The 22,199-nt window shown below is 53.2% G+C and overlaps 1 protein-coding gene across 1 annotated transcript in view; it reads left to right on the forward strand.

The window, feature by feature from the left end:
* The window catches only part of ADAMTS7 (ADAM metallopeptidase with thrombospondin type 1 motif, 7), a gene marked incomplete at its 5' end in the record, with an annotated part of 48,615 nt that extends 28,096 nt beyond the window's left edge, over positions 1-20,519 (forward strand). Inside the window, 8 exons of the mRNA XM_010572322.1 lie at positions 103-229; positions 770-983; positions 4,145-5,965; positions 7,795-7,947; positions 8,601-8,774; positions 9,359-9,505; positions 9,742-9,901; positions 19,847-20,519. Of these exons, the coding sequence (XP_010570624.1) occupies positions 103-229; positions 770-983; positions 4,145-5,965; positions 7,795-7,947; positions 8,601-8,774; positions 9,359-9,505; positions 9,742-9,901; positions 19,847-20,019 (2,969 nt within the window). The remainder of the gene's footprint in view (positions 1-102; positions 230-769; positions 984-4,144; positions 5,966-7,794; positions 7,948-8,600; positions 8,775-9,358; positions 9,506-9,741; positions 9,902-19,846) is intronic.
* Between the last annotated feature and the right edge of the window lie 1,680 nt (positions 20,520-22,199).

The following is a 22,199-nucleotide window of genomic DNA, read 5'->3' on the forward strand; positions in this document are numbered from 1 at the left end:
TGGCTCAGGCTTACCTTAGGGCCTCCTCTCACCTGCGGCAGAGGATGCTCGCTGGTTTGGTTTGATTTTTGTCTCGAGCCAAGCCTTTGCCTGTGTCCACAGGGGTGCAGCGGCAGATTGTTCACTGCGTGGAGAAGCTGGCTGGCATCGTGGAGGAGCGGTACTGCGACGCGCTGACGCGCCCCGATGACCAGCAAAGGACGTGCAGCGAGGAGCCCTGCCCAGCCAGGTCCGCTTGATTCCTCCTCACCCCTTCTCAGCAAAGCTTTAATCTCCAAACTGCCCTAAGCAGCTATTTGCACCTATGGTTCTGCACCTCTCCTCTCCCTCATGTTTGAGAATGGGTCCCAGACCCTGTGTTGGTCCATGGGAGCAAATCCGTGTGGTTGTCTCATGGCTGCAGTGTGTTGCTTCTCCGCAGAACACGAGCCATACGGGAAGGCAGCATCCTGGCAGGGCTGAGAGCCCCTCTCTGCCTCTGTGCAAATAACCATCCCCGACACCACACGGGGACTAATCCATCCCTGACCCTCAGTCTGGGCACCCGGATCTTGGGCTGAAACATAAGCCGCAGTAAGGATCCTAATTCCCCTGGGCCCCGCTCATCATTACAGGCTGCTGAAGTCCACATGCATCTTGTGGACGTCTCCTAGCCCCAAACACCTCTCGGTGCTCGCTCTGCAGTGCTCGGCGTGGTGGGGCACGGGCCAGAGCCTGGCTCATGGCCGCTTGCTCCAGCTGAGACGTTTCTCTGTTCACATTTCCCCAGGTGGTGGGTCGGTGAATGGCAGAAATGCTCGGCCACCTGCGGCCAGTCGGGGCTGATGAAGAGGACGGTGCTCTGCATCCAGAGCGTGGGGCTGGACGAGCAGAGGGCATTGCAGCAAGCAGAATGCCAGCACCTCTCCAAGCCAGATGCCACCGCACCCTGTCACCGGGAGGTCCCCTGTCCCTCCCAGTGGGCCATGGGGAACTGGTCCGAGGTGAGAAATAGCGTCAGGGAGGTCCCGGTGTCTCACAGTGCTGGGGGGAGCTGGGGACAAAGTGCCCCCCAGACATCCTCAGCCTGCCCGAGAGTGATGGCTCTGCTCCTGTTTACAGGGGAAATTCATGGATGTGTTTCCGTGGCTGACGTTGTAACACCAGCTCACAGGGACGGGAATTTCATTGCATGGGGAGGTCTCAGAGTGAGGAAGGAGCACCGGGCAGTTTGACTCTGCCCCATCCTCTCTGAAGGGGATGCACTGCTTGATTGCAAGGAGGGCAGAAACAAGAGGCTTTCAACCCTTCAGCATATTTTCCAGCACCACAAGCCTTCCCCTTTGTTTTGGCAGAAGCCTTAAAGATAATTTTTGCTTGCTGAAGCAAAGTGTTAGGGGCAAGCCAGGGTTTGGGTGCACCAGGCACATGTGTGCCAGCCAGCGGGCATCTGCTGCCCAGCAGCGTGACCTGGCACTGGGGCGAAGCTGTCTCGTCTCTGTTGCTGGGGTGGGCCGAGACAGAGACCCCCTCAGTAATGTTCCCTGGGAGTGTCACAAATTTTTCAACAATTTTTTTAAAAAGAGAGGGAGAGACCAAAAAACCCCACGTGTAAAATGCCATGGTCTGTGGACACCCTGTGTAGGCTTTATTTATTTTTGTATTTCTATGGATCAACTTAACCACAAGTTGAGGGGTTTAACCAGAAAATTGTAACTCGTAATTTAAGCAGTGGTTTCAAAAAGTGTTCAGCATTAAGACAAATATCAGGAGAGAAATGAGAGAGCCTGGGAACTGAGCTTGTTGCTAAGAAACAAACAGAATAAAAATGCGAACAGAAAATTTGAAGGCTAAATGAGAGCTATTTAGAAATATTTTTCTAGGGGCCCACAAAAGCCACAATTGCAGGGCTGAGAGAGACGGCTGCAGCAGTTTAAAGGGAAAATCATGAATTGCCCGTGGGTCTGTGCATGAAGCCAGCCCAAGCCGTCACAGTCATCTGTGGTGTTGACATCAACGGACCTGTGAGCCCAGCAAAAATGTGCTCAAGATTTTGAGATGTCCGTAATTTTTCTGTCCTTCTTTCACTTAAAGCTAGAACCCTCCTTCTCCATTTCCACCACCACCAGTAAGTAGCGAAATTTGAGGGGCTTGGAAGCTTCCCAGAAACGTGGTCCTTCTGTCCAGCAATAATAATAGGCAGTTGTTGCTTTTTTTGTATTTGCAGACCCTGGGGCAGGGCAGCACGTACGTCTGTCTGGCCCTGGCAGCACTGGGGCAGCTCACGAAGCCAAAGGGGTTATTTGCAGTTTGGGTAGCCCAACCAAATGCTTAAACACTGGGACTTAGTGCCTCCAGAAGAACCCTAAAGCAATGTATATCCAGTTCTATGGACTTTCCAAAGAAGTCCACTCAGAAGCATTATTTGTTGTCTACTAATACACAAGGGTTTGCATACAGGAGCATCTATCTGTTGCTGGCTGGAGCACATCCCACTGTGCAGCCTGCTGTGATGCCTCCTGCAGCCGTGTGCTTGATGCTAAACCTTCATGCAAGCTCTGGGTGTTCCTCCATGAGGCTCCTAACAGCCATCATTTCTTATCTGGGTCCCAGAAGCTTTCCTGATAACTGAGCCTTGGCAAATAAACCCCCTCCTTCCCCCTCAAGAGCTGCAATACCTGGAATTTGTCTCCTGGATGGAGCTGGAGGCATTTGCTGAGAAATTTTAGCTTAAGGCACATGCTGCAAGAGCTAACCTCTGCCTGATTTGGCAGGGCCATCCCAGCAGGGAGAAGCAGATTGCTTGCACCCTCCCACAGATGTTAATGTGCGGTAATGTTTTATTTCAGCAACACTGCATAGCTGGTGGCAATGCCTGGTGGTGGCCACGCAGTGTTATGGACTGTCCCTTCTGCCGGGCACAGTCCTCAGCCTGCTGGGTCAGCATGTCCTCCAGACAGCCCCTGCCTGGGAGGAGACGTCCTGCAGGGTGGACAGCCACCCAGGAGCCCACCAGGACCGGCGTGGGGAGCGGGGCAGGTCCCAACCAGGCACCCGGCCCTCGCGAGGACTGAGCAAAGACAAGAAAGGCTCGAAGTATGGGAGTATATATTGTCTGAGGAGCATATCTCCTGGCCAGCCCAGCCCAGCAGCCCTGCCTGTCCACCTTAACCTCTGAATTTCAAAGTGCTGGCGGCTGGGCATCAAACCCTCACCTTAGCCTGTCTGTTTTCATCCAAATAGCAGGGATTTCAGCAGAAATCCCCTCTGTTGGATTTGTTTGCCTTGTTGACCATTTGTTCTTGTTGGCTGGGTCATGTAAGGCGCTTTGATGTACGTGACTAATGCTCTGTGTGTCTGTCACCACAAACTGCAGCAGCCTGTGGCTTGTGCAGCCCACATGTGATATTAGTAGCACTATGATTTACTTATCCAGCAGAAAATTTTGCTGTCCTTCTCTCCAGCTTGTGGGTTTCTTTTGTGCTGAAAAATCTCAAAGAGACCATTATGGTGGAGGAGGGGGTGTCCTCAACAAAGCTCCTTATTGACCCTTGCTTTTTCTGTACTAGGACAACACCCATGTTGTTATCCCCTGTTTCAAAAAATTCTCTTCTAGAAGAAGAGATGCAATTCATGGCAATAGGTCATAGAAAAGAGCTATTAGATCATCTTACCCAATGCCCTTCCCAATGTCCATCTCCCAGGAAAATTGTTTCTGGCTGGAGTGCAGGTCAAGGATCACCCCGAGCAAAGAACCCTGCAATACCAACCCTGCACTGGGACGGTCTCTAACGGGGAGACAGCCCTGGAGGTAGATTTGACCGATAATACCGCTGCTTAGTGGTGTGACCAGTCCCCCCTGCTCCTGACTCCTGGTACAGGGGACCCCATGCCACAGGTGGGACTGGCACAGGAGACATCCTGGGACCCAGGTGGGTGGTGGGAGCGTGGCAGAGCAACATGGAGCCCCTTCTCCCTGTGCCCAAAGCATCGCGGCACAGGGGACGGTTGAGCACCCACTTCAGTATCTCGGAGGGGAGCACCAGCAAGGGGCATGGTGGGTTCTGCTGCGGCACCGCTGCCGGCCCCTTCCTGGCTCCTTCTGCTGCACCCTGCATCGCCCATGCTCCTGTTCCTGATGTTTGCATCTCTCTTCCTTTTCCAGTGCTCCGCAACGTGTGGAAATGGGACACAGAGGCGTCCTGTTTACTGCAGCAACAGCACTGGAGCCGCTTGTGACCCTGCAGAAAGACCCAGCTCGGAAACTATTTGCTCCTTGCCGCAGTGCCAGAAGAAATTAGACAATGCCAACACAGATTGGTCTGGCAGTGGGTCCTCCAGCAGAGAGATATTTAATGAAATCCATTACATCCCCAGCAACCACATTGCTAAATTTAACCCCTTAATTCCAAATATTCCGGAGTCTAATGATGTCAATATCATCACTGAGGAGGACTTCTCAGCCAGAAAGGGAAATGTCTTTGTTGATGATTTTTACTATGATTATAATTTTATCAACTTCCATGAGGATCTGTCTTACTATCCCTTCACGGAGAAAGAGACCAAAGCTGAGGAGCGTAAGCCAGAGCTGAGCACCAATGTCGTGGAGGGCTCCCATGAGATGCCTGCTGATGTCCTGCACACTGTCAAGCCAGGAGGAGGAGCAAGCAAGGACCGTCTGGTAACCAGCGAAGCAAACACTTCTGCTGCCGTGCACAGCGAAGGAGAGATGGAGCCTGGGGGTTTAACCATGAATGACCTCCTGAGCGTGATCCCTGAGGATGCAGGGACAGCCACTCCCAAATTTGCCATCCTTGACTTCATGGGTGAGGAGGAAGATGCAAGGTTTGTGTCCCGCTCCAAGGATCACCCGCCCACCCAGAGTACCACAAGTCACAACTCTGCCAACAGCCATGACCACCCACCCCTAGATGAACCCCAGGGAACCGTGCCAGCGAGGACCAGTCCTGGGCAGGATGCTCCAGCCCGTGGCCTTGCTCCCTGGGCTCCTTACCCAGATGATCCCTCCCCGCTACTGCCCACTGGCAGGGGCAGTGCTGATGCAGACACGTCCAACAGTCTGGGAGAGCCGGGGAGCAGCGGCAAGGGGCATGCAAGCACAGAGGGGCCAGGTAACACCAGCAGCGGGGAGCACAGTGTGGCCGGATCTGCGGGGAGAGGTCATGAAGACTCAGGGGAAATGGGTCTTGTCATCACCAGTGATGCTAATGGTGCTGCCCCCAAGACCAAGGAGCCAGAAGGGTGGGCAGAAATGCCGGAGGGGACGGCGGGCACACATGCAGCGTCAGTGGCCAACGAGCAAGCCCAAGGCACAGAGAGGGCAGGTCCTTCCTTCCCCACCCCTCAGGGACCAGGGCAGGAGATGGGAAGGAGTGCTGGTGGCACCCGTTCTGCTGCAAGTCCCTATCCTGTGGGTGCTGATGGGGGTCCCGTGGGGCAGGCAGGGCACCAGCCAGAGCTCCGCACACCCACGTTCCTGACCTCGGCGCCCTTGGTGGCCGCTACAGCCTTTCCAGCAGCAGTATCCTTGTCCCCTGCCGTGCCCGGGCCAGCCACCCAGCTTACCTCCAGTGGCCTCACCCAGCAAGATGCCCTGGCACCAGCCATGCCCACGGCCCCAGCTCACAGCCCTCCCATGCACCCAGCGGGAGCATCGCCCTCTGAGTCCCCCCCAGCGTGGTGGACCATGGGGGTGTCCCACCACCCAGAGCCAGCATCACCCCGTGCAGAGCAGACCTCCCGTGGGGCCCCGCTCAGCAGCACCGTCCCAGGGGAGCGCTTGCCGAGGACAACCTCAGGGACGTTTGCTTTCAGTGATGGGGAACACGAGTTATCCCATCCCACCCCAGCACCCCTACCACTCTGGGAGAAGAAAAAGATGGAGAAGGAGGAGGCTTTGCTTCCACCATTGACCACCGTGGCAGCCACTGTGATGCCCAGCTGGGAGGTTGGGAACTGGAGTGAGGTACGTGTTGAGTCCCATTAAAAGTGTGACATGGCCAGTACGGAGGTGAGAGAGCTGTCCCTTTCCTGGCTGGTCTCCAGGGCATTGCTCTTTGCATGCAAAAAAATCATGCGTGGGGCACACACGCTCCAACTGCCGCTCCGTCCTGTCCCGCTGCCTTGGGCACTGGCCACGGCAGTGGCTCCTTGCGCTCTGCAATGCTCGGTTCAGCCCAGCCCGGCACATTTGCAATCACCCTGCTTGCAGCCCTGGCACACCTCCCTGCTCCAGGAGGGCTGGTTCTCCCGTGCACGGCGTTCCCCAGCTCTGCAGGGAGGGTCCCGGGGCAGGGGGTGCTCAGGCAGTAGTGGCAGTAGATGGTGGGCAGAGAAATGCACTCCCCACCTGAAGCCCTGCCTGCTCTGGAGGAACAGGCAAGCACAGAGCCCCCACGCCGGCACTGGGCACCCAGGGAATCCAGACCCTGGCACAGGAGCAAGCTCTCCTGCCATCGTATGGGAGAGAGTATCTTAAAATATGCCACAAAAAGACAGAAATTTAAATGTCAAGTGTAAGGCGCATCAAGGCTGCAAGTTACCAAAGGGAAGGGGCTGTGCTGAATGCAGTGAATGGGGGATTATCAGCTATCGTTGTACTGCCTAGCTGTCCCGGGGCTGCTCTCTGCATAGCGTTTGCACTGACAGACAAACTGCTGCAGCAATTTACGGTAATGGGCTTTTATCAGAAAGCACAAAAATAACAAGCCTTTGGTGTGGTGGGGCAACCAGAGACTCCGCGATGGGGGACTCTTTTAAGAAGGCTGCACAAAGGACCCAGTAAGGGTCAGGAAAATATTTGGTATCAGCAAAAATACAGTCCCACATGTGGGTTTTATAAAAGGGCTTTGAACATCACTTGAGCCAGGGTGTTGGAGGAAGCTCTGCGGCAGGGATGGGACTGGTGGCAGTGCTGTGACGTGGAGGCACACGGGTGTGTTTTGAAAGCCCTGCAAAGGCTTTTATAAGAGGCAAAGACTGCTACAAAATAAATCAGATCAGTCTGGACACTGAGGGGTGAATCCAAAAGAGGAGGTGGAGGCACTGCCTTTCAGGTGGAGAGAAATCTCTACTGGGGCTTTTTACACCGAAAGAGTAAGGGACAGACAGTGCTTGTGAAAGAAGGGCATGGAACAGAGCTTTATGAGAAGCTTGTTGAATGGTTGAAGCCATTAGTAATAATTAAGAGAGACCTAGCAACAAAAAAGCTAAAGGCACCTCAGCTGCAGAGATCCCCAGTGCTGCCCTGTTTCCCACTGAGCTGTGGGCAGCCGTGACTGGGAGGCTGGTGCAGGGCGATGGCTATTGCTGCTGGGGTCCGGGGTTGCGGCATGAGAATCCTTCTGGAAGCCAAAAGCTGAACAGGGAGAGAAAGGACAGTCCTAGCCAGACCAGAAATGACTGAAATGGGTTATGGAGGAGGGTTTTGCTCTTCCTTCACCCAAACTGAGGGCTGCCTGATGTGGGACTGGTTCGAGAGGAGCCTCTCACCATGGGGAGTGATCTGTGGGCCTGGGTCCTCTGCCAGTGCAGGGCACAGCCTCAGGGAAAGCTCCTCTCCCCACATCATCCCACAGCCCTGCCTCTGTGCGCCCCAGTTTTCCTGGCACCCCTCCCGATGCCCACGCAGGAGGCAATGAGCTGAGTCCCTAGGGACCTTTCTGCTGGGCTACCAGGCTCCATCCTGGGCCAGAGCCAGCCATGGGGCATCAGGGGCATTAGGGGCATCAGGGGCCAGCCCCGCTGGGGCCGGCGGCAGGGCAGAGGAGCAGGCGTCTGCCTCCTGTGTTGCAGTGCTCGGCCACCTGCGGCGTGGGCGCGATCTGGAGGACCGTGCGCTGCAGCACCGGCAGTGACGACGGCTGCACTGTGGCGAACAAACCCGTCCCTGCCCGGAGGTGTTCCCTGAGACCGTGTTCGTCATGGCGTGTGGGGAACTGGAGTAAGGTAAACAGGCATGTAGCCGGTAGGGAGGGTCCTGAAAAATTTACAGAAGAATGAAGGCAGGTGGTGCCTGCTCTGTGGCTGGAGCAGTACTGGCTCTTGGGGCATGTGCATGCCCGATGGCTCACAAAGGCAGAGGGTAAAGGTTTGGACTTGCCACAGAGTTTAAACTACTTCATCCCACAATAATCTTTTCATTTTTCCTGCTCTTGGGCTCATTAAAAAGCCAGGAATTTGCAAAAGCTAAACGAAGAGTGGCTTGAAAGTCTCTGGAAAATGTTCTGGCCAGTCTGCACTACCAGGGGGTGTTTGCAGTTGGGTTGGGTGAATCCAGTAGGTTCAGTGGTGGGGAACAACCCTCCTTGCTCTGGGTGGCCACCGTTTCTTGGGATCATCAGTTGTCTGATACATAAAGACACTGTTACCATTACAACTGGAAACCCATTGCTTTCAGAGGGAGAGTAGTGACAGATTCAGAGCTGCACAGACTTTTCTCTAGCTTGGACTAGAGAAAGAGCTGAAAAGAGGTTGAGTATCGACTCAATCCAACCCAAGCCAGAGCGTGTCTCTGGGGTCACGGTCCCAATGCCAGAGGGATTCCCCCTGCACCAGCCCTTGTTGTCCTTCCCTGGCGTGATGCCCCTGTCCTTTCCCAGTGCTCCAAGAGCTGCGGCAGGGGAATGAAGGTTCGGGACGTGCATTGCATTGACACCAGAGACCAGAGGCTCCTACGGCCCTTCCACTGCCAGGCTGTCCTCTACAAACCACTGGCGCAGCTCCCCTGCCAGAGCACGCCATGCCTGGACTGGTACACGTCCTCCTGGAGAGAGGTAGGGGCTGTTGGGGAGGGGGCTGAGATGGGAAGGAGGGGCAGCGCTTGACCCCCGAGTGTCCCAGCGGGCCTTCATCCCTGGCTGGGCACACACAGCATGTGTGCCTGTGACAGGGTGTTTCACACCTGCAGTTATTTTTCCTCTCTCTCCCTGGAAGCACGTTCGGCCAGCACTCGGCATTTGCTTGCCCAGAGCAAATGCTCAGTAGCTGGGCAAGTGCAGGGCTAGGGGGACTGAGCTGCCTTTGCTGGAGCCCCCTGATTGTTGCCAGCAGGGAGGCAGCGAGCTCAGCCTGCCTTTTCACATGCCTGCAAAATTTAAGCAGATACTTGCAATGGGTCTGCTGGATCCTCCTGCCTCTGGGAATCTCCCAGCCGGTTTCAAGCACAAAAAGGAGATCACCCACTAACATCAGGGGTAGCTGCAAAGGGGGTGTTCCACCTGGAAGGCAGGTTTTGTGGGTGCTTATCTATTTGTAGGGTGGGTTTGCAGCATATTTCCTTAAGACACCAATGCACGCAGCCTGTCTGTCTTTCTGTTGTGCCGCTGGCTTCCCCTTTCAATGGCTCGTGTCTCGGCAGTGCTCGGAGTCATGCGGCGGTGGGGAGCAGGAGCGGCTGGTGACGTGCCCGGAGCTGGGCCGCTGCGAGGAGACATTAAAGCCCAATGCCACCCGTCCCTGCAACGTGCACCCCTGCACCACCTGGGTGGTGGGCTCCTGGGGAGAGGTGAGCAGGCACAGGCGGGAGCGCGCCGCTCCCCTCATACAGGGCTTTTGCACAAAATGCAAGGAATGGTGGGGGGGAAACCCAATCCTCAAAACCAAACTGGGGGCTACGGCAATAAAAACCTCCCGGGGTCTGATGCTGCCGGCACAGCGCGGCGTTGGGGCGGTGGTTCTGCAGGGTGTGGGGATGGGTCCCCCCAACTTCCCAGGGCTGACGGGGCTGCCCCGCTCCCACAGTGCACGGCTCCCTGCGGCGGGGGCATCCAGCGGCGCCAGGTCAAGTGCATCAACACCAAGACGGGGCTGGCCGAGGAGGACAGCAGCCTCTGCGACCACGAGCCCTGGCCCGAGAGCACCCAGAAGTGCAACCCGCAGGACTGCGAGAGCTCCGAGTCGGGTAAGCGAGCGGTATCCCACGGCCCTTCTGCCTGTCCTGAAAGCTGAATGTTTTGTCTTTAGTGTGGTTACGTTCCCCAATGGCTTGTGTGCAGTGTTTGGGATAAATGCTGCCTTTTGAGGACGTGGTGATAATTGCAGAGATTGGTGTGAAAACGACCCAGGCTCTCAGTTAAGGAATATTACTTACAGAGCGGGCAGCTCCTCCTTCATCAGCTTTAAGGAGGAGCGATGCAGCGTCCTCCATCCCCATCCTCTGGCGTGGTCAGAGACACTTTTCTACCATACAGCACTGGTGAGGGCAGATGCAGTGACACCCAGTTAGAAACTCGGGTGTGCACAGTTTTGCCACTCGTTGTGGGTCGCACAGCAATGTGACAAGGCACAGCACAGCATTACCTGGGGTGCTGTGTGCTAGGGAGGTTTAAGTGGCACCGTGGTAGTGGGCATTGGGCGGGCATGTTGTACACAGACTGGGTGGTCTCTTGGTCTCTTCGAAGCCGCCCTGTGAGACAACATAAAGTCCTTGTAAGAACATGACCCGTTTCTGGGTCTGGTAACTGGAGATGTTTTTTCTAGCCAAGTTTAGACTCATTCTTTATTTTTCTTCTCCCCACCTTTCACTTCTCGGTCCCCCAGATGGTCTGGAGGAGGACGCCAGCAATAACTGGCTGTGCTGAAAGAGGAGCTACACTCAATTAATTTTGCAGGGGCAGTTCATGCCCTGCGCTCTCCCAGCTCGCCGGCGGCATGACGCCGTCCTGCTCCTGGGAAGGGACCCCAGGAAGGGCCGTGCAGCCGGTGCCGGCGCAGCAGCACCCAGGGTGGGACGGGCTGGGTGCCAGGGGCGAGCCGGCGGAGTGGGTGCGGGGAAGGATGATGGGCGCGTGGTGCTCGCGGTGCTGCTAAAAGGGGAGCTGATGCTGGCTGCAGCAAGGAGGGTGATGGGGGAGGAAAGGAAAACCAGTCAGCCCACTAAAAAGCAGTGTGTCTGTGGGGAGATGGAAGGGGTGTTTTATATATGAAGTGTGTAAGGCTAGCTTGGCTAATTGATAATTAAGTGGGAATGTTATAACCGCCTATAAATGTCTGGAGCGTTTGGCTGTGAAGGGGCCGAGTGTGATTTTACTGGCATGAATGTGAGCTGGGATGTGCTTGTCGGAGGCAGCAGCGTCACCCAGCAAAGGGACCACCAGCGCCCACCTGAGTGACCATGCCGGGGGTGACGTGGGACAAAAGGACCTGGTTCAGGAGCAATGTGTAGTTCAGGAAAAGGAAGCCAGAAGGAATTATCAAGGGCTTAAGCTCTCTGACAACCAGAAGGCTGTTAAGTCCCAGAACACAAAACTTTTGAAACAAGCCTAGGCTCACCACTAGAAAGTCAGATAAAAGACCAGTTCTCCAGCATCTTTGGGTATGGCTGAGCAGCGAGTCAGTCCCATTTTAAGCTCAGCCATGTCTGCCAGCTTTGTTTACCTGCTCTGGCTGCAGCCGCAGTGCTCAGCCATGCCACAGGCTTCTCCTCTCGCCTTCACTCAGAGAGATATCTCCCATGGCACCAGGCAGTTCCCTGTAAGCCAGAAATCTGTGGGCTGCAAGGGTTAACAGCACTTAGAAGGAAAAGCAATATAATGAGGGGATTAGATGTCATTGATATTAGCATGTTGATCATTAATCAACCTTATCTTTTTAATGTGTCTGGGGAAAAAAAAAAAGCTTTTTGACTGCCCAGAAAGAAACGTTAGACCCTCAGGAGGTTTGTTGAACAAAGAGGGCTGAGAGCCGGAGCGGGACAGGGGGGCAGCAGGTGCCCAAGGTGCAGGAGCCAGCCCCATGGGCTGCCGCACACCTCCGTGCAGGTCCCCCTCTGCAGCCTGGGTCACCCGTTCTTATCCTTTCAGCTCTTTGTATTTGTTCTGTATCTAGCCGTGCTTCTCCTAACGCCTATTCTGGAGAGGGCAGAAGCACTGGCTTTGGTTAACTGGGATTTGGAGGCTGTGACCGCTGGCCATTAGGATGCTTTTAGCCATTAAATCGTTCCTTTTCAGCAGCTGTGCGACCCTCCTGCCTTTGCAACTCTGTCGGGCAGTTCAGCATTTTAGGAAATAATTAGTCAGGCTTGCTCAAGAAATAATGTGCGGTTCCGGCTATTTTTGTCACGGGAAAATTTCCGTGCTGGGTTTGGTGATGAGAGCTGTGGAGCCGCACGGCGTAGCCAAGGTTGTACCAGAATAACCACTTAGATGTGTAGGAAGCACACAAATAAATGTCAAAATCCTGGATAAAAAAATGACATAAATGCTCTGGCTGTAGCCCAGGGCAGGAAACGCCTCTTGGAAATACAAACATTTCCTGCCAAACCATGAAGAGGAACAAAACTTTCACATGGCAGGAAATCACAGATGTGTAAATCCACAGGCAGAGGCTCCCAGAAAAGGCATGAACGTAAACTCCAGCCCTTTCCTGTGTTTTAAAGGATCTTTACTGCACAAGATTAATGCAGGCTGGAGTGATTCATGTGTTTATGTTAGAGGCTCCTTGTGCTTCTATCTCCTCTAACATGAAGTGCACCGATACCAGCAAAATCATGTATTTGTCTTTGTGAGCAGTCGTGTTCTTGCTGGACACAAAAATGCAAATAACCCCAGTAGAGTTTAAATGTTAAAACCATTATCAGATGAATTTTTAACAGAGATGGAACAGATTAAGCATAAACAAACATCTCACAGGCAATCAGCTCGCTTCAATTAAAGGAGCTTGGAATTAATCAGAATCAGAATCCTGTTCTGTCACCAGGTTATAAATTAATTGTTGATTACACAGGGGTTATTTTTAAATGTTTTACAGCTGCATCCAGCTGTGAGTGGAGAAGATAGGATTGGCCGTGTCCTTAGGTGGCTCCTGGGTACCATCGGAGCCCATTGGGCACACAAATGCCTCTGTGCCATGCCCCAGCAGGGCTGGGAACATTTATCTTACTCCATGCTAAGACAAGGAACTCAAACAAGTGCGACTCCAACACAGGAAAATCTGCACGGGGGCTGAGAGCCATCACTCTCGCCTACGCTAGCGGCAGCCGGGAAAGCCCTGCGGCTCCTTGCTGGCATCCGAGGGTGCAAGGAGGACATCGCTCCCCTCCTGACAGCACAGCCTGGGCGACAGGAGCGGGAACAGATTTGCCAGACCTCGGGCAGGGCTGCCGGGGAGATAAGAGCAGCCTCTGGCTCAGGAAAGCCTGTTGCTGTCTGATTTCCACCGGTGCCTAGCTCCGAGCCCGGGCAGTGCTCTCACAACCGCATCAGCCACTCCTGTTACCAGATCATTTCTTGTAGCTCAGAAAGCTGGAAAAAAACCCTCACAACATGTTTATTTCTGTGTTTAATTATTACACTTTGTTTTATGGCCATCTTGGAAAGGAGCTGAGCAGCCGGTCCCATGTGAGAGCTCGGAGAAACCGGCACTGGTTTATCCAGCAGGTCAAACAGCTTTAAAACGCAAAAGCAGCAATTGCTTTATATTGGAGGAGAATGCTAATGGGTGAACTGAGCTGCAGTCGCCCCGCTGCTGCAGATGTAGTGGCTGTGCCTGCAGGAGGGCTTTTGGCCAGACCCCATCGGTGATGGGTGAAACAACCCTGTTCGGGACTGAACGTGTGCAGCCCATGGGGCACTCATTGTGGTAAATGTCATAAAATTAATAATTTTCCTTGTGCCCATTTCTCTGGATCTGACACTGCAAGTTCCCCAAATTCACTCCAAGCAGGTGATGGGTCCGGTTCTTCCCTCCAGCCAAGGCACCTTAACAAACACAGCTGTTTCCCACAAGTGTCTCAGGCTCTGAGTACCAAAGGAATTAAGGTAAAGCGTTTGGCTGGCCCAAGAACAAATATGTATAAACTGGCCGTGGATACAGTTTCTCTGGGAAAGGGACAGAGGTTTCCAGCCAGCGGGAAGGGATGGAGTGGGATGGAGTTCAGCCTTGTGCCCTGGGAGCAGCCAGCACGTGGGACCGTGTTTGGTGGGGCTGTGAGAGGGGCAATGCCTCAGGGGGAGCGAGGGGTGAAGTCTCCCTTGCTCACACCGGGGACGTGCTGGGGCAAATCCCAGACAGCTGGTGCCCTCTTCAACTGCTGCCTTTTGCCATGCTCCAGGCTCATTATCCAGGGTCTGGTTGTATTTCTAGTTGCCTCAAGATTAATTGGCAATTAAAAGTTATATTCCTGCTTGCTTTGCGTAGGGAAATGAAATTATTCATGGTTCTGCATGTAGCTGAGTTTGTCCGCAAGGGATACATACTAGAAATAATTGCAGCAAATTCCAATTTTCTCTGTCATTTGAGCATGTAAGTCTGTATCCAAGGGGCAAGACAGGGAAGTGCTGCTGAGCAAGTTGTTAAGTAAGTGCCCTTTATTTACTGCTAATTAACAACAGGTGTCAGTGGAAAAATGGGTGCTTGGGAAAGGATTTCCCGTTTTTGTTCAGTGTAGGAGAAATGAATGTTACACGTTTTAGACTTACAGAGAAACAGGCTTTCAATGACATGGGCTGGCAGAGTCTGTCCCCATAGCGGCCCTTCCTACCGAGGGGGTTGATGCAAATGCCAGCTCTGAGCAGTAAGGATGCTGTGCAGGTCCCCTGTAATGTGTCTGGACGCCAATCCACCTGCGCCATGTCTGCAGAGCGGCTTCCATGAAAATTCGGGCAATGGAATAAAAAACCATCATAACCATCAGGCAGATGGAGCAGGAAGGGCATGTTTCCTCACCCCGACGAGAACGGTAGGGTTTCCTTATTGCAGTGCTGCATGCTTTTTATGTAAATGACCTTGGTTTGACCAGCGGCAGTGGGAGACGCTTCTCGTCCCTCCTTGGCAACTGCTGAGCAGATTTAAGTTTTAGAAAGTGTAAATCGCAATGGACCTCAACGGCACTGAGGGCTCCTGGGCTCCAAGCCTCTGATAATGGGAGGCAAAGCCTAATCCCAACAACAAAAGATTAACCCTTACTTAACTTCTTTGAAAACTCTCCAGAATACATCAAAGGCATATTTTTCCATGCAAAAGACCGACCTTCGGCAGAGAGGATATGGGCCTTGGCCTTGAAGGGCTAAAAACAGAGAAAGCAAGGACAAAAATGAAGAAATGGTGCTTTACCCGTGGCTGGAAGAACAACTGTGCTCAGCCACGGCAGTCATGCTCTGAGGGTCCTGCCTGGCGTCGGTTTCCCTCAGTCCTGAAAGAGAGGAGGGCTCAGGGCTGCTGGCAAGCATCCTTACTCTGCCTAATCTTCACGTTAAAAAAAAGGCAAAAGAAGCAAAGACTCTGTAGATGTGACATGACTGTCTGCTCAAGCTCGACTGTTCCTTGCAGGGTTGGCTGTGGGAAGCTCTGGATTCAGTGTGTTTAAAGCAGTTTTGGATTTTGGCAAGGAAGGCAGGGTCACGTTCAGCAACTCGTTTCGGCAGAGTTAGCTTTTTCTCCCCCTCCCTGCACTCATGAGAAGGAAGGGGAAGACAATGCAGAGCGTGGGGAAGAGTCCCGGCTCTGCCGCAGCTCTTTGGAAATGAGAATTTCTCTCTGTCAGATCCAAGGACTCTAAAAAATGGATAATCCCCCTCAACCTTTTACAGAGCACTAGCATTTTCCTCCCCCTGGTCTGTAATCCAGGCTGGATGCTCAGGGAGTGTCAATGGGAGCTCCGTGACAGTGCTGAGCGAGATGTGCCGGGAGCAGCAGGGCTGGCACCTGAAAACCGGTGGAGTTTTTGTGCTTTTCTCCCATTTTTCCAAGCTGCAGCCATATCAGTGCCTGCCTGTGCAGGCAAACCTGGCAGCTGAGCATACATCGCATGCATGCTGACTGGTGGCCGCAGCTCTAGTGCTGCCTGCAATGAAATGTGCTGCCTTCGCCAGTGCTCATTCCCAGGGAGGGCACCGTGGGCCCCGGAGCAGGAGCCTGGGATAATACTTGTTCAATTCAGCACTGGCTCTGAGAGCATCCCGAAGGCCAGAGGTCAGCAGCTTAATTCTCTGGTTTTGCTAGCTCAGCTCTAAGCTCAACCTTTCCTTGTTTTTACAAAACCTGTTCCAGGAAGTTTATTTTTCCTGAGCATAAAAGTAAATGCTTAGGTCTGTATGGCAGAAGCTTAAATGAAATTTAAAGCGACTTCCACGCCAACTTAAAAAAAACAACCAAAAAAAAGTGGGGGTTTTCAGTTTCTAATGTGCTGACTTAGCCTGGATTTTAAAAGCCCTGCTTTAAGCTATTTCTTTAGACTAAAATTTGGCATAGACTTGAACACTGGAGCGTATGTTCAAATGAAGTGTTAGGATTATATGAAAAAGAATAGTTAATAGAAAAAAATAACAGTAAAAGGATTAAATGAAAATTGGGTCAATTCTGTAGGGACCCTCTCTGAAGAGCTGACAAATTAAGTGCTTATTACAGCTTCCCTTGCCCAAGACCAATTCCAGGGAGGAATCACGAGCTCAGCCAAGATTTTTCAGACCTGAGCTTGACCCCACACATATCCATGCTGAGACGCTACATCAGACCAAAACAGCCTGATCTGGAAAAGTGATGAGCACTGAACAACTCCCATTGACTTCATTTTATTAAAATGCTTTGGAAACCCAGAGTCCTGCTGCGGGGTCTCATGTCAGGTCAGCATAGTTGCAGCAACGCCTCCAGCCAAGGGTGGTGGCTCTTCTCCGCCCTCCGTGAAGCCCATCCTGGTTGTTATTCTGCAGTAGGCTCATACCTTTGCAGATAACATGGTGTACAAAGAGAAATAACTCCTGGCAGGAGACGGATGGGCTTATTTATGCCTGTGTACGGCTCTGGGTAGTGCAGGTACAGGAATTTCCTACTAGCGCCCAGGGTGTTGACCTGTTGGAAAGGGATCAGAAAACAGCTAAACCATCACCTCTGGTCCTGGAAAGCGACCTTGCAGCGAGAGGCTCCAGAAGCCTAGCCTTTACAGCTCTTTCAAGGGAAGACAGGAGGCAACTTGATTGTGATCCATAAATAGCTTTCTAGGAAGACTGTTGCGATAAGCAGAGGGCTCGTGAACAGAAACAAGCCCAGCAAGGCACAGCAGCAGTGTGCTAAAAATACCGAGGCGCTTGGCAGGGGTCTGCCTCAGCACAGCATCCCCCCAGGAGCATCGCCCCGGGACTGCAGTGCCGACCGTCTGAAATGCCGGTGACGTTCCCATCCATTCATGCAGCATTTTTAACTAAGTTCTTCTAAACAATGTGGAATTTTTACTGCTGTTACACTTGCTCGGTGCAATGCAGTGATTAATTAACCCCCCTGGAGCACACCAGCCCCTGTCCGTGCCTGTTGGGAGTTGTCGCTGTGTCCTCCATCTCTCCTACTCAATATCGCTTCCAAACCCAGCAACTCGAAACACCACAAATTCATAAAACCAGTGGGAAGTACAGGTTGGGCAGGTGGGAGTTACCCAGCGGTTGTGCCCCAGTGAAGAGTAAATGATTACTGATTCCTGCACGAGGGGAGAGATGGCTGAGATTGGTGTGCCAAGTGGGAACTGGGCACCAGTGCTTTTTAAGGCACAACTCAGCTGGTGCACCCTGGTATTGTTGTCGCCAGCCGTAGGGGACAGGATGGGGCAGTCCTCCAGGCTGACATGCCCTCAGGCTTTTCTCTGTCATCAGACACCCCACAGGTGTTTTAGGATCCCTGCTTGAGGCATCCCAGTCCTGCAGCACATGCAAACGGGAATACATATATTTGTGTGCATGAATGTCCCCATGTGAAAGGGCTCTGGGGGTTCAGGGGATGCCGTGCCAGAGCCACAGGGATGCTCCTCGGGAATACCATCCATGAGACCCCAATGGAGCATCGCACGAGCAAACGCTTCCCTTTTCCTGACTGGCTCTGGTGCTCTTGCGCAGCGTGGCTGCTCTCATGGCAGGGCTGGGGGTGTGCGCCGCTCCCGGGCCCGAACCCTCTGGGCTTCACAGCAATTCCTTGTCTACTCTGCTCAACCAGCAGGAAAACTCTGCATTATCCCCCAGCACCCAGTGGGTTGGACCAAACCCCCAGCCCGCGAGTGTGATGTGTGGCTGGGATCCGGCGCTCAGTCCCAGTCTGTCGGCAGCTGTTGGATCCGACACCACTGGCCGGCAGCAGCTTCTGTGTTAAATGGTTTCTTCAGGGCACAGAGACACTATTGCTGGGCAGAAAGAGCTGTTGCTCAAGAAGAAGAGAGGAGGTACCTCTACTGAAATAGAAAATTAATTTTAGACCAGTATAGTAACCTCCTTGCTGATGGGCTGGGGCCGGGGGTGTGAGAGCTGTGATTGAAATCCCAAATGGGGGGAAAAGTCTCTGCTCTGCATCTGCTGAGTCCTTTGCATTAACTGCTGCATGTCGGCTCATCCCTGTGAGAATCAGGGCAGCAGCCTTTCCCTGAGCAAAGCCTTTTGTTCGCAGAGGGGAGACGGCAAGGGGCAATGGTCAGTGAGAGCTCTCCTGGCTCAGTCCCAGTGTTTCCCCAGCAGAAAAGTCTCCTGAGAAAGAGAGAAAACCATTTTCTTGCCCTGTTTCTGCATCTGCTCAGCATGGGCCCAGGCAGAGGGTTCCTGGGGAGAGGCAGTGCGGGGGGACCATGGGGTGCTGGCTCCAGGTGTCTGCCCCAAGAGCATCAACTCTGCCCTTCTTCAGAGAGGAGCTGTCATTTGTTTTAATCATTTGTACAGGAGGTAAAATTAGACAGAGCTGATATAATTTCAACAAGTCTTATACAACTGGGTGAGATGCTGGAGGCTCAAGGCGGTGCATGTTTGTTTTGATATAAAGTAGAAAAGGAAGAAGTTAAAAATTAAAGCAACCCAACTATATATTCTTATAAGCAACGCGTATTTGGTGATGGGTCTCTGCTGCCCTAACTGAGCTGAGAGGCAGCCTGTTTGAGCCCAGTCTGGCTGGCGATGGAGCTGGGAGCTGCTGGGGCTGATTTCTGCAGCCTCTGCTGATGGCACAGGGGAGGGCTGACCCCTTCTCACCACGTCCTGCACCATCCCACGGGATGCCCAGCACCGTGGTTTGCATGGCACCATGGTTTGCATGCAGTGGCAGGCGTGAGGGTGTTTTGGGGTGGTGGGATGTCCTGTCTTATCGCACCCCAAGGGCAAGGTCTCTTTGGGGCAGCGCTCATGTCTCCCCGTGCTGTGAACCCGAGCGCTGGACCAAACGTCCTGACGTGGCGCTCCCAGCCCTGGAGAGGGATTTGTGATTTCCAGACTGTTTGCAGAGAGGAAACAGTTTCTGCAAACAGTTTGCTCAGCCTGCGGGTGACTCAGCTGGGACAGCTGGGGTGCGACCCATGGCCACCACAGCCGCTGCTGCAGCTGGCCCGGGGGCTGCCCCCGCAGCAGGGCCGGGTGCTGGCACTGGAGCAGTGGTTCCCAGACAAAGCCCATCCTCGAAGCAGTGACGATGTTGTTTTGAGGTTTGCAAGACACCTGCAGGAAACAAACCAGATGATGCGGGTTCTCGAAGTAATCTAAACACAATGCAAATTAAAATGAATTATCGCCTTTCTGCTGCCTTCTGTTGGCATTGCAGGGAAGGTCTGGGGGCTGGGAGGAGATATCATTGCAGGGAGGTTTGTCGCCTCTCCCAGGCCTCCAGCACAGACCCTCCTCCCCAGGGAGCGAGCCTGGGCTCAACCCTGCTCCCCCGTATGGTTTCTCTACCCTGGGCAGATGCTGCAGAACTGTAGACAACAGCAGAGGTGTAATTTCTGCTGGCAATTAGAAATAGCAAGGATGCTTGGTACCCAGATGAGGGTGGGCTCTGCATTTGCTGAGGTCTGTCTTTGTCTCTGCCAACTGCATGCCAATTTTCACAACAAACGCCTGATAACCGCACCGGCAGCACCGGCAATAACGCTGTCCTTGCCCTCTCGCCTCCCCTCCAGGCTTCGTCTGCGAGCGTGACCGCTTGACATTCGGCTTCTGCCAGACCCTGCGGGTCCTGGGAAGGTGCCACCTCCCGACGGTCCACCTCCAGTGCTGCCGAACCTGCCGCCAGCACCAGCACCGTGCAGCACCCGACCGGGACCGCGGGGACGAGCGGGCCTCCAGGAGGTGACAGGACCGTCCCCAAGGGCAAGAAGCGCCAGGACCCACGGCAGCTCCCAGAGCAGCGTGGCGATGGCGAAGGAGGGAGCCGGGTCACAGCCAGGACTTGCGGCTCTGCCTCGTCCCACGGCAGCGCCGGACGGTGCTGCCCGCAAGCTGCGCGGTGCTCTTTCAAAACACGGGGAAGGCTTGATTTCTTTTATTTGTGCTACACTATAACGGTGCTCAAACCATCAGTCTGAAAAATAAGGTCTGGCGTGGGCTGGGTGTGCAGGTCCCACTGGTCCTGCGGGAGATGCTGGGGCAGCCGGGACCCTCCGTCAGGGTCACGCTGCCGCTGGGCGACCGGCGGGGAAACATTTTGGGAAAGGGAAACCGAAAGCAGCAATGATTCACGGGAGACCTCTCAGAAATGCTTATGGTGCTATCATTTGACATTTTCAGCCTCTTGATGGTGTTGGCAGGCCAGCACAAAACTCTTGACCTTTATTATTATTTTTATATATATGAAGTGAGCATCTAGCATTCCACCAGTACAGCCGACCATTTGGGTTAGGTTTTTTTTTCCTTAAGGAACTTGAAGCTGGCAACCCATTTCTGTAATTTACATTAAAATGTTTACGCACTGAAGCTAAATAGCCATAATTTGAGAAGTGGAGTCAGGGCAGCGGGATAAAGTATCGGCTTTAGTTACCCCCACGAGTCCAGGGCTCATGGTGTGTGCGAAGACTCCATACCCTCATCTTCCCGCTGCTGGATTTGTGTGCCAAAGCCATTGCTCTTATCACTCTGGAGCAGAGGGGATGGTCAGGGACACCAAGGCACAAGTGAAATGACACATTGGTTTTGGAGTCCAACAGCGCATTCCCTTGCATGTATTTGTGAAGGAGAGGGAAAGCTGCTCTGGGCCCAGTGGTGAGCAGTGCATCCTCTTCGCTGCATCCTTCCTCGTGAGCAGCAAAAAGTACTTACACACCTGGGTTTCTGTATGCCGTTATGGCATAGCAATTTAATGGTTGGTTAAGGTGTTTTTCTGTGTTCTTACAAGCTAAAAACCTTTTTTCCTGTTTATATAGATTCTACTCTGTTAAGCTTAGCTGATTCTTTTAACTAGAATATCCAATATTGTACAAGGAGCGGCACTTTGCTGGCACAGCCCTTAGCGCCCAGTCTGGGGGTGTCGTGTGTTAATTCCTCCCCGTCTTAGGTAGGATTTGCTGTTAGGTCGGTCCCCGGTGGAGGGTCAGGAGCGTTTCGGTAGAAATTCCCTTCCATATGACTCTTCAGGCTATGGAGGACACCCCAAAACTGGGAGACCATGAAGGCAACCCTACCTGCATTGAACAAAGAAGGGCTCAAGCACAGCATTGGCCGCGCCGTGCGTGCAATGCGGTCACACAGCCCAGGGTGCGTTTCTTCTTCCCCTGTGCTGTCGGGAACAACATTCAGTCCCATAACAGGGGAAATTCCTGTGTGTAATTTGTACGTAAAACAGAAGCCATGACTTCACCATTTGTGTTTTATTCCTTTCCAACGTGGTGTAAATTTTTATGTTTCAAGAGCCTGTGTTCAGTCCTGTTTTCCTTCTCACCGGCACCATCTGTCCCATGCTTCTGTCGTGCTCCCAGGTTTTGCTAAGGGATAGCAACTGAATGTGTTGGGGTTTAATGGCTATAGCTCACGAGCGTGTTAAATTAAACAGTTACTGAAGAAAATTGGTTGGGTTTCATATTTTCTCTTCCCCTTGGGAAATTTTGAGGGATTTTTCACTGAAAATGCAGTTAAGGGGAGACAGTTTAGTTACTGGCAACAGCGGGGGTGTGATCACTCTGTTAGCTGCAGCAAAAGGGGGCAATCAGTTTGCATCTGAAAATCATTTAAGGCTGCTGTTTGCAACTGGGATTTGTGTGATTAAAATGTGAGCTGGGTTGATGGGGTAACTGCTGGCAGCCCACTGGTGACTCACAGATCAAAAGGCTCCAGCCTCTGCTTTCAGCCGCTGCAAATCGATTCCTTTCACTGGTAACCTGACCTGGTGAGCCTCTCCTGCAGTACCTGACCGTGCGCAGGGTCACATCCATGGCCGGGACGAGGGCACAGGATAATTCCTCCCACAGGAGACCCAGACAAACCCATTGCACCGTCTGGGCATCGGTGTCAGGAATGCCGGAGAAGCGATTGCAGCCGAGG

This window comes from Haliaeetus leucocephalus, unplaced genomic scaffold, assembly GCF_000737465.1.
Source record: "Haliaeetus leucocephalus isolate CR32 unplaced genomic scaffold, Haliaeetus_leucocephalus-4.0 Scaffold339, whole genome shotgun sequence".
Classification (NCBI taxonomy): domain Eukaryota; kingdom Metazoa; phylum Chordata; class Aves; order Accipitriformes; family Accipitridae; genus Haliaeetus; species Haliaeetus leucocephalus.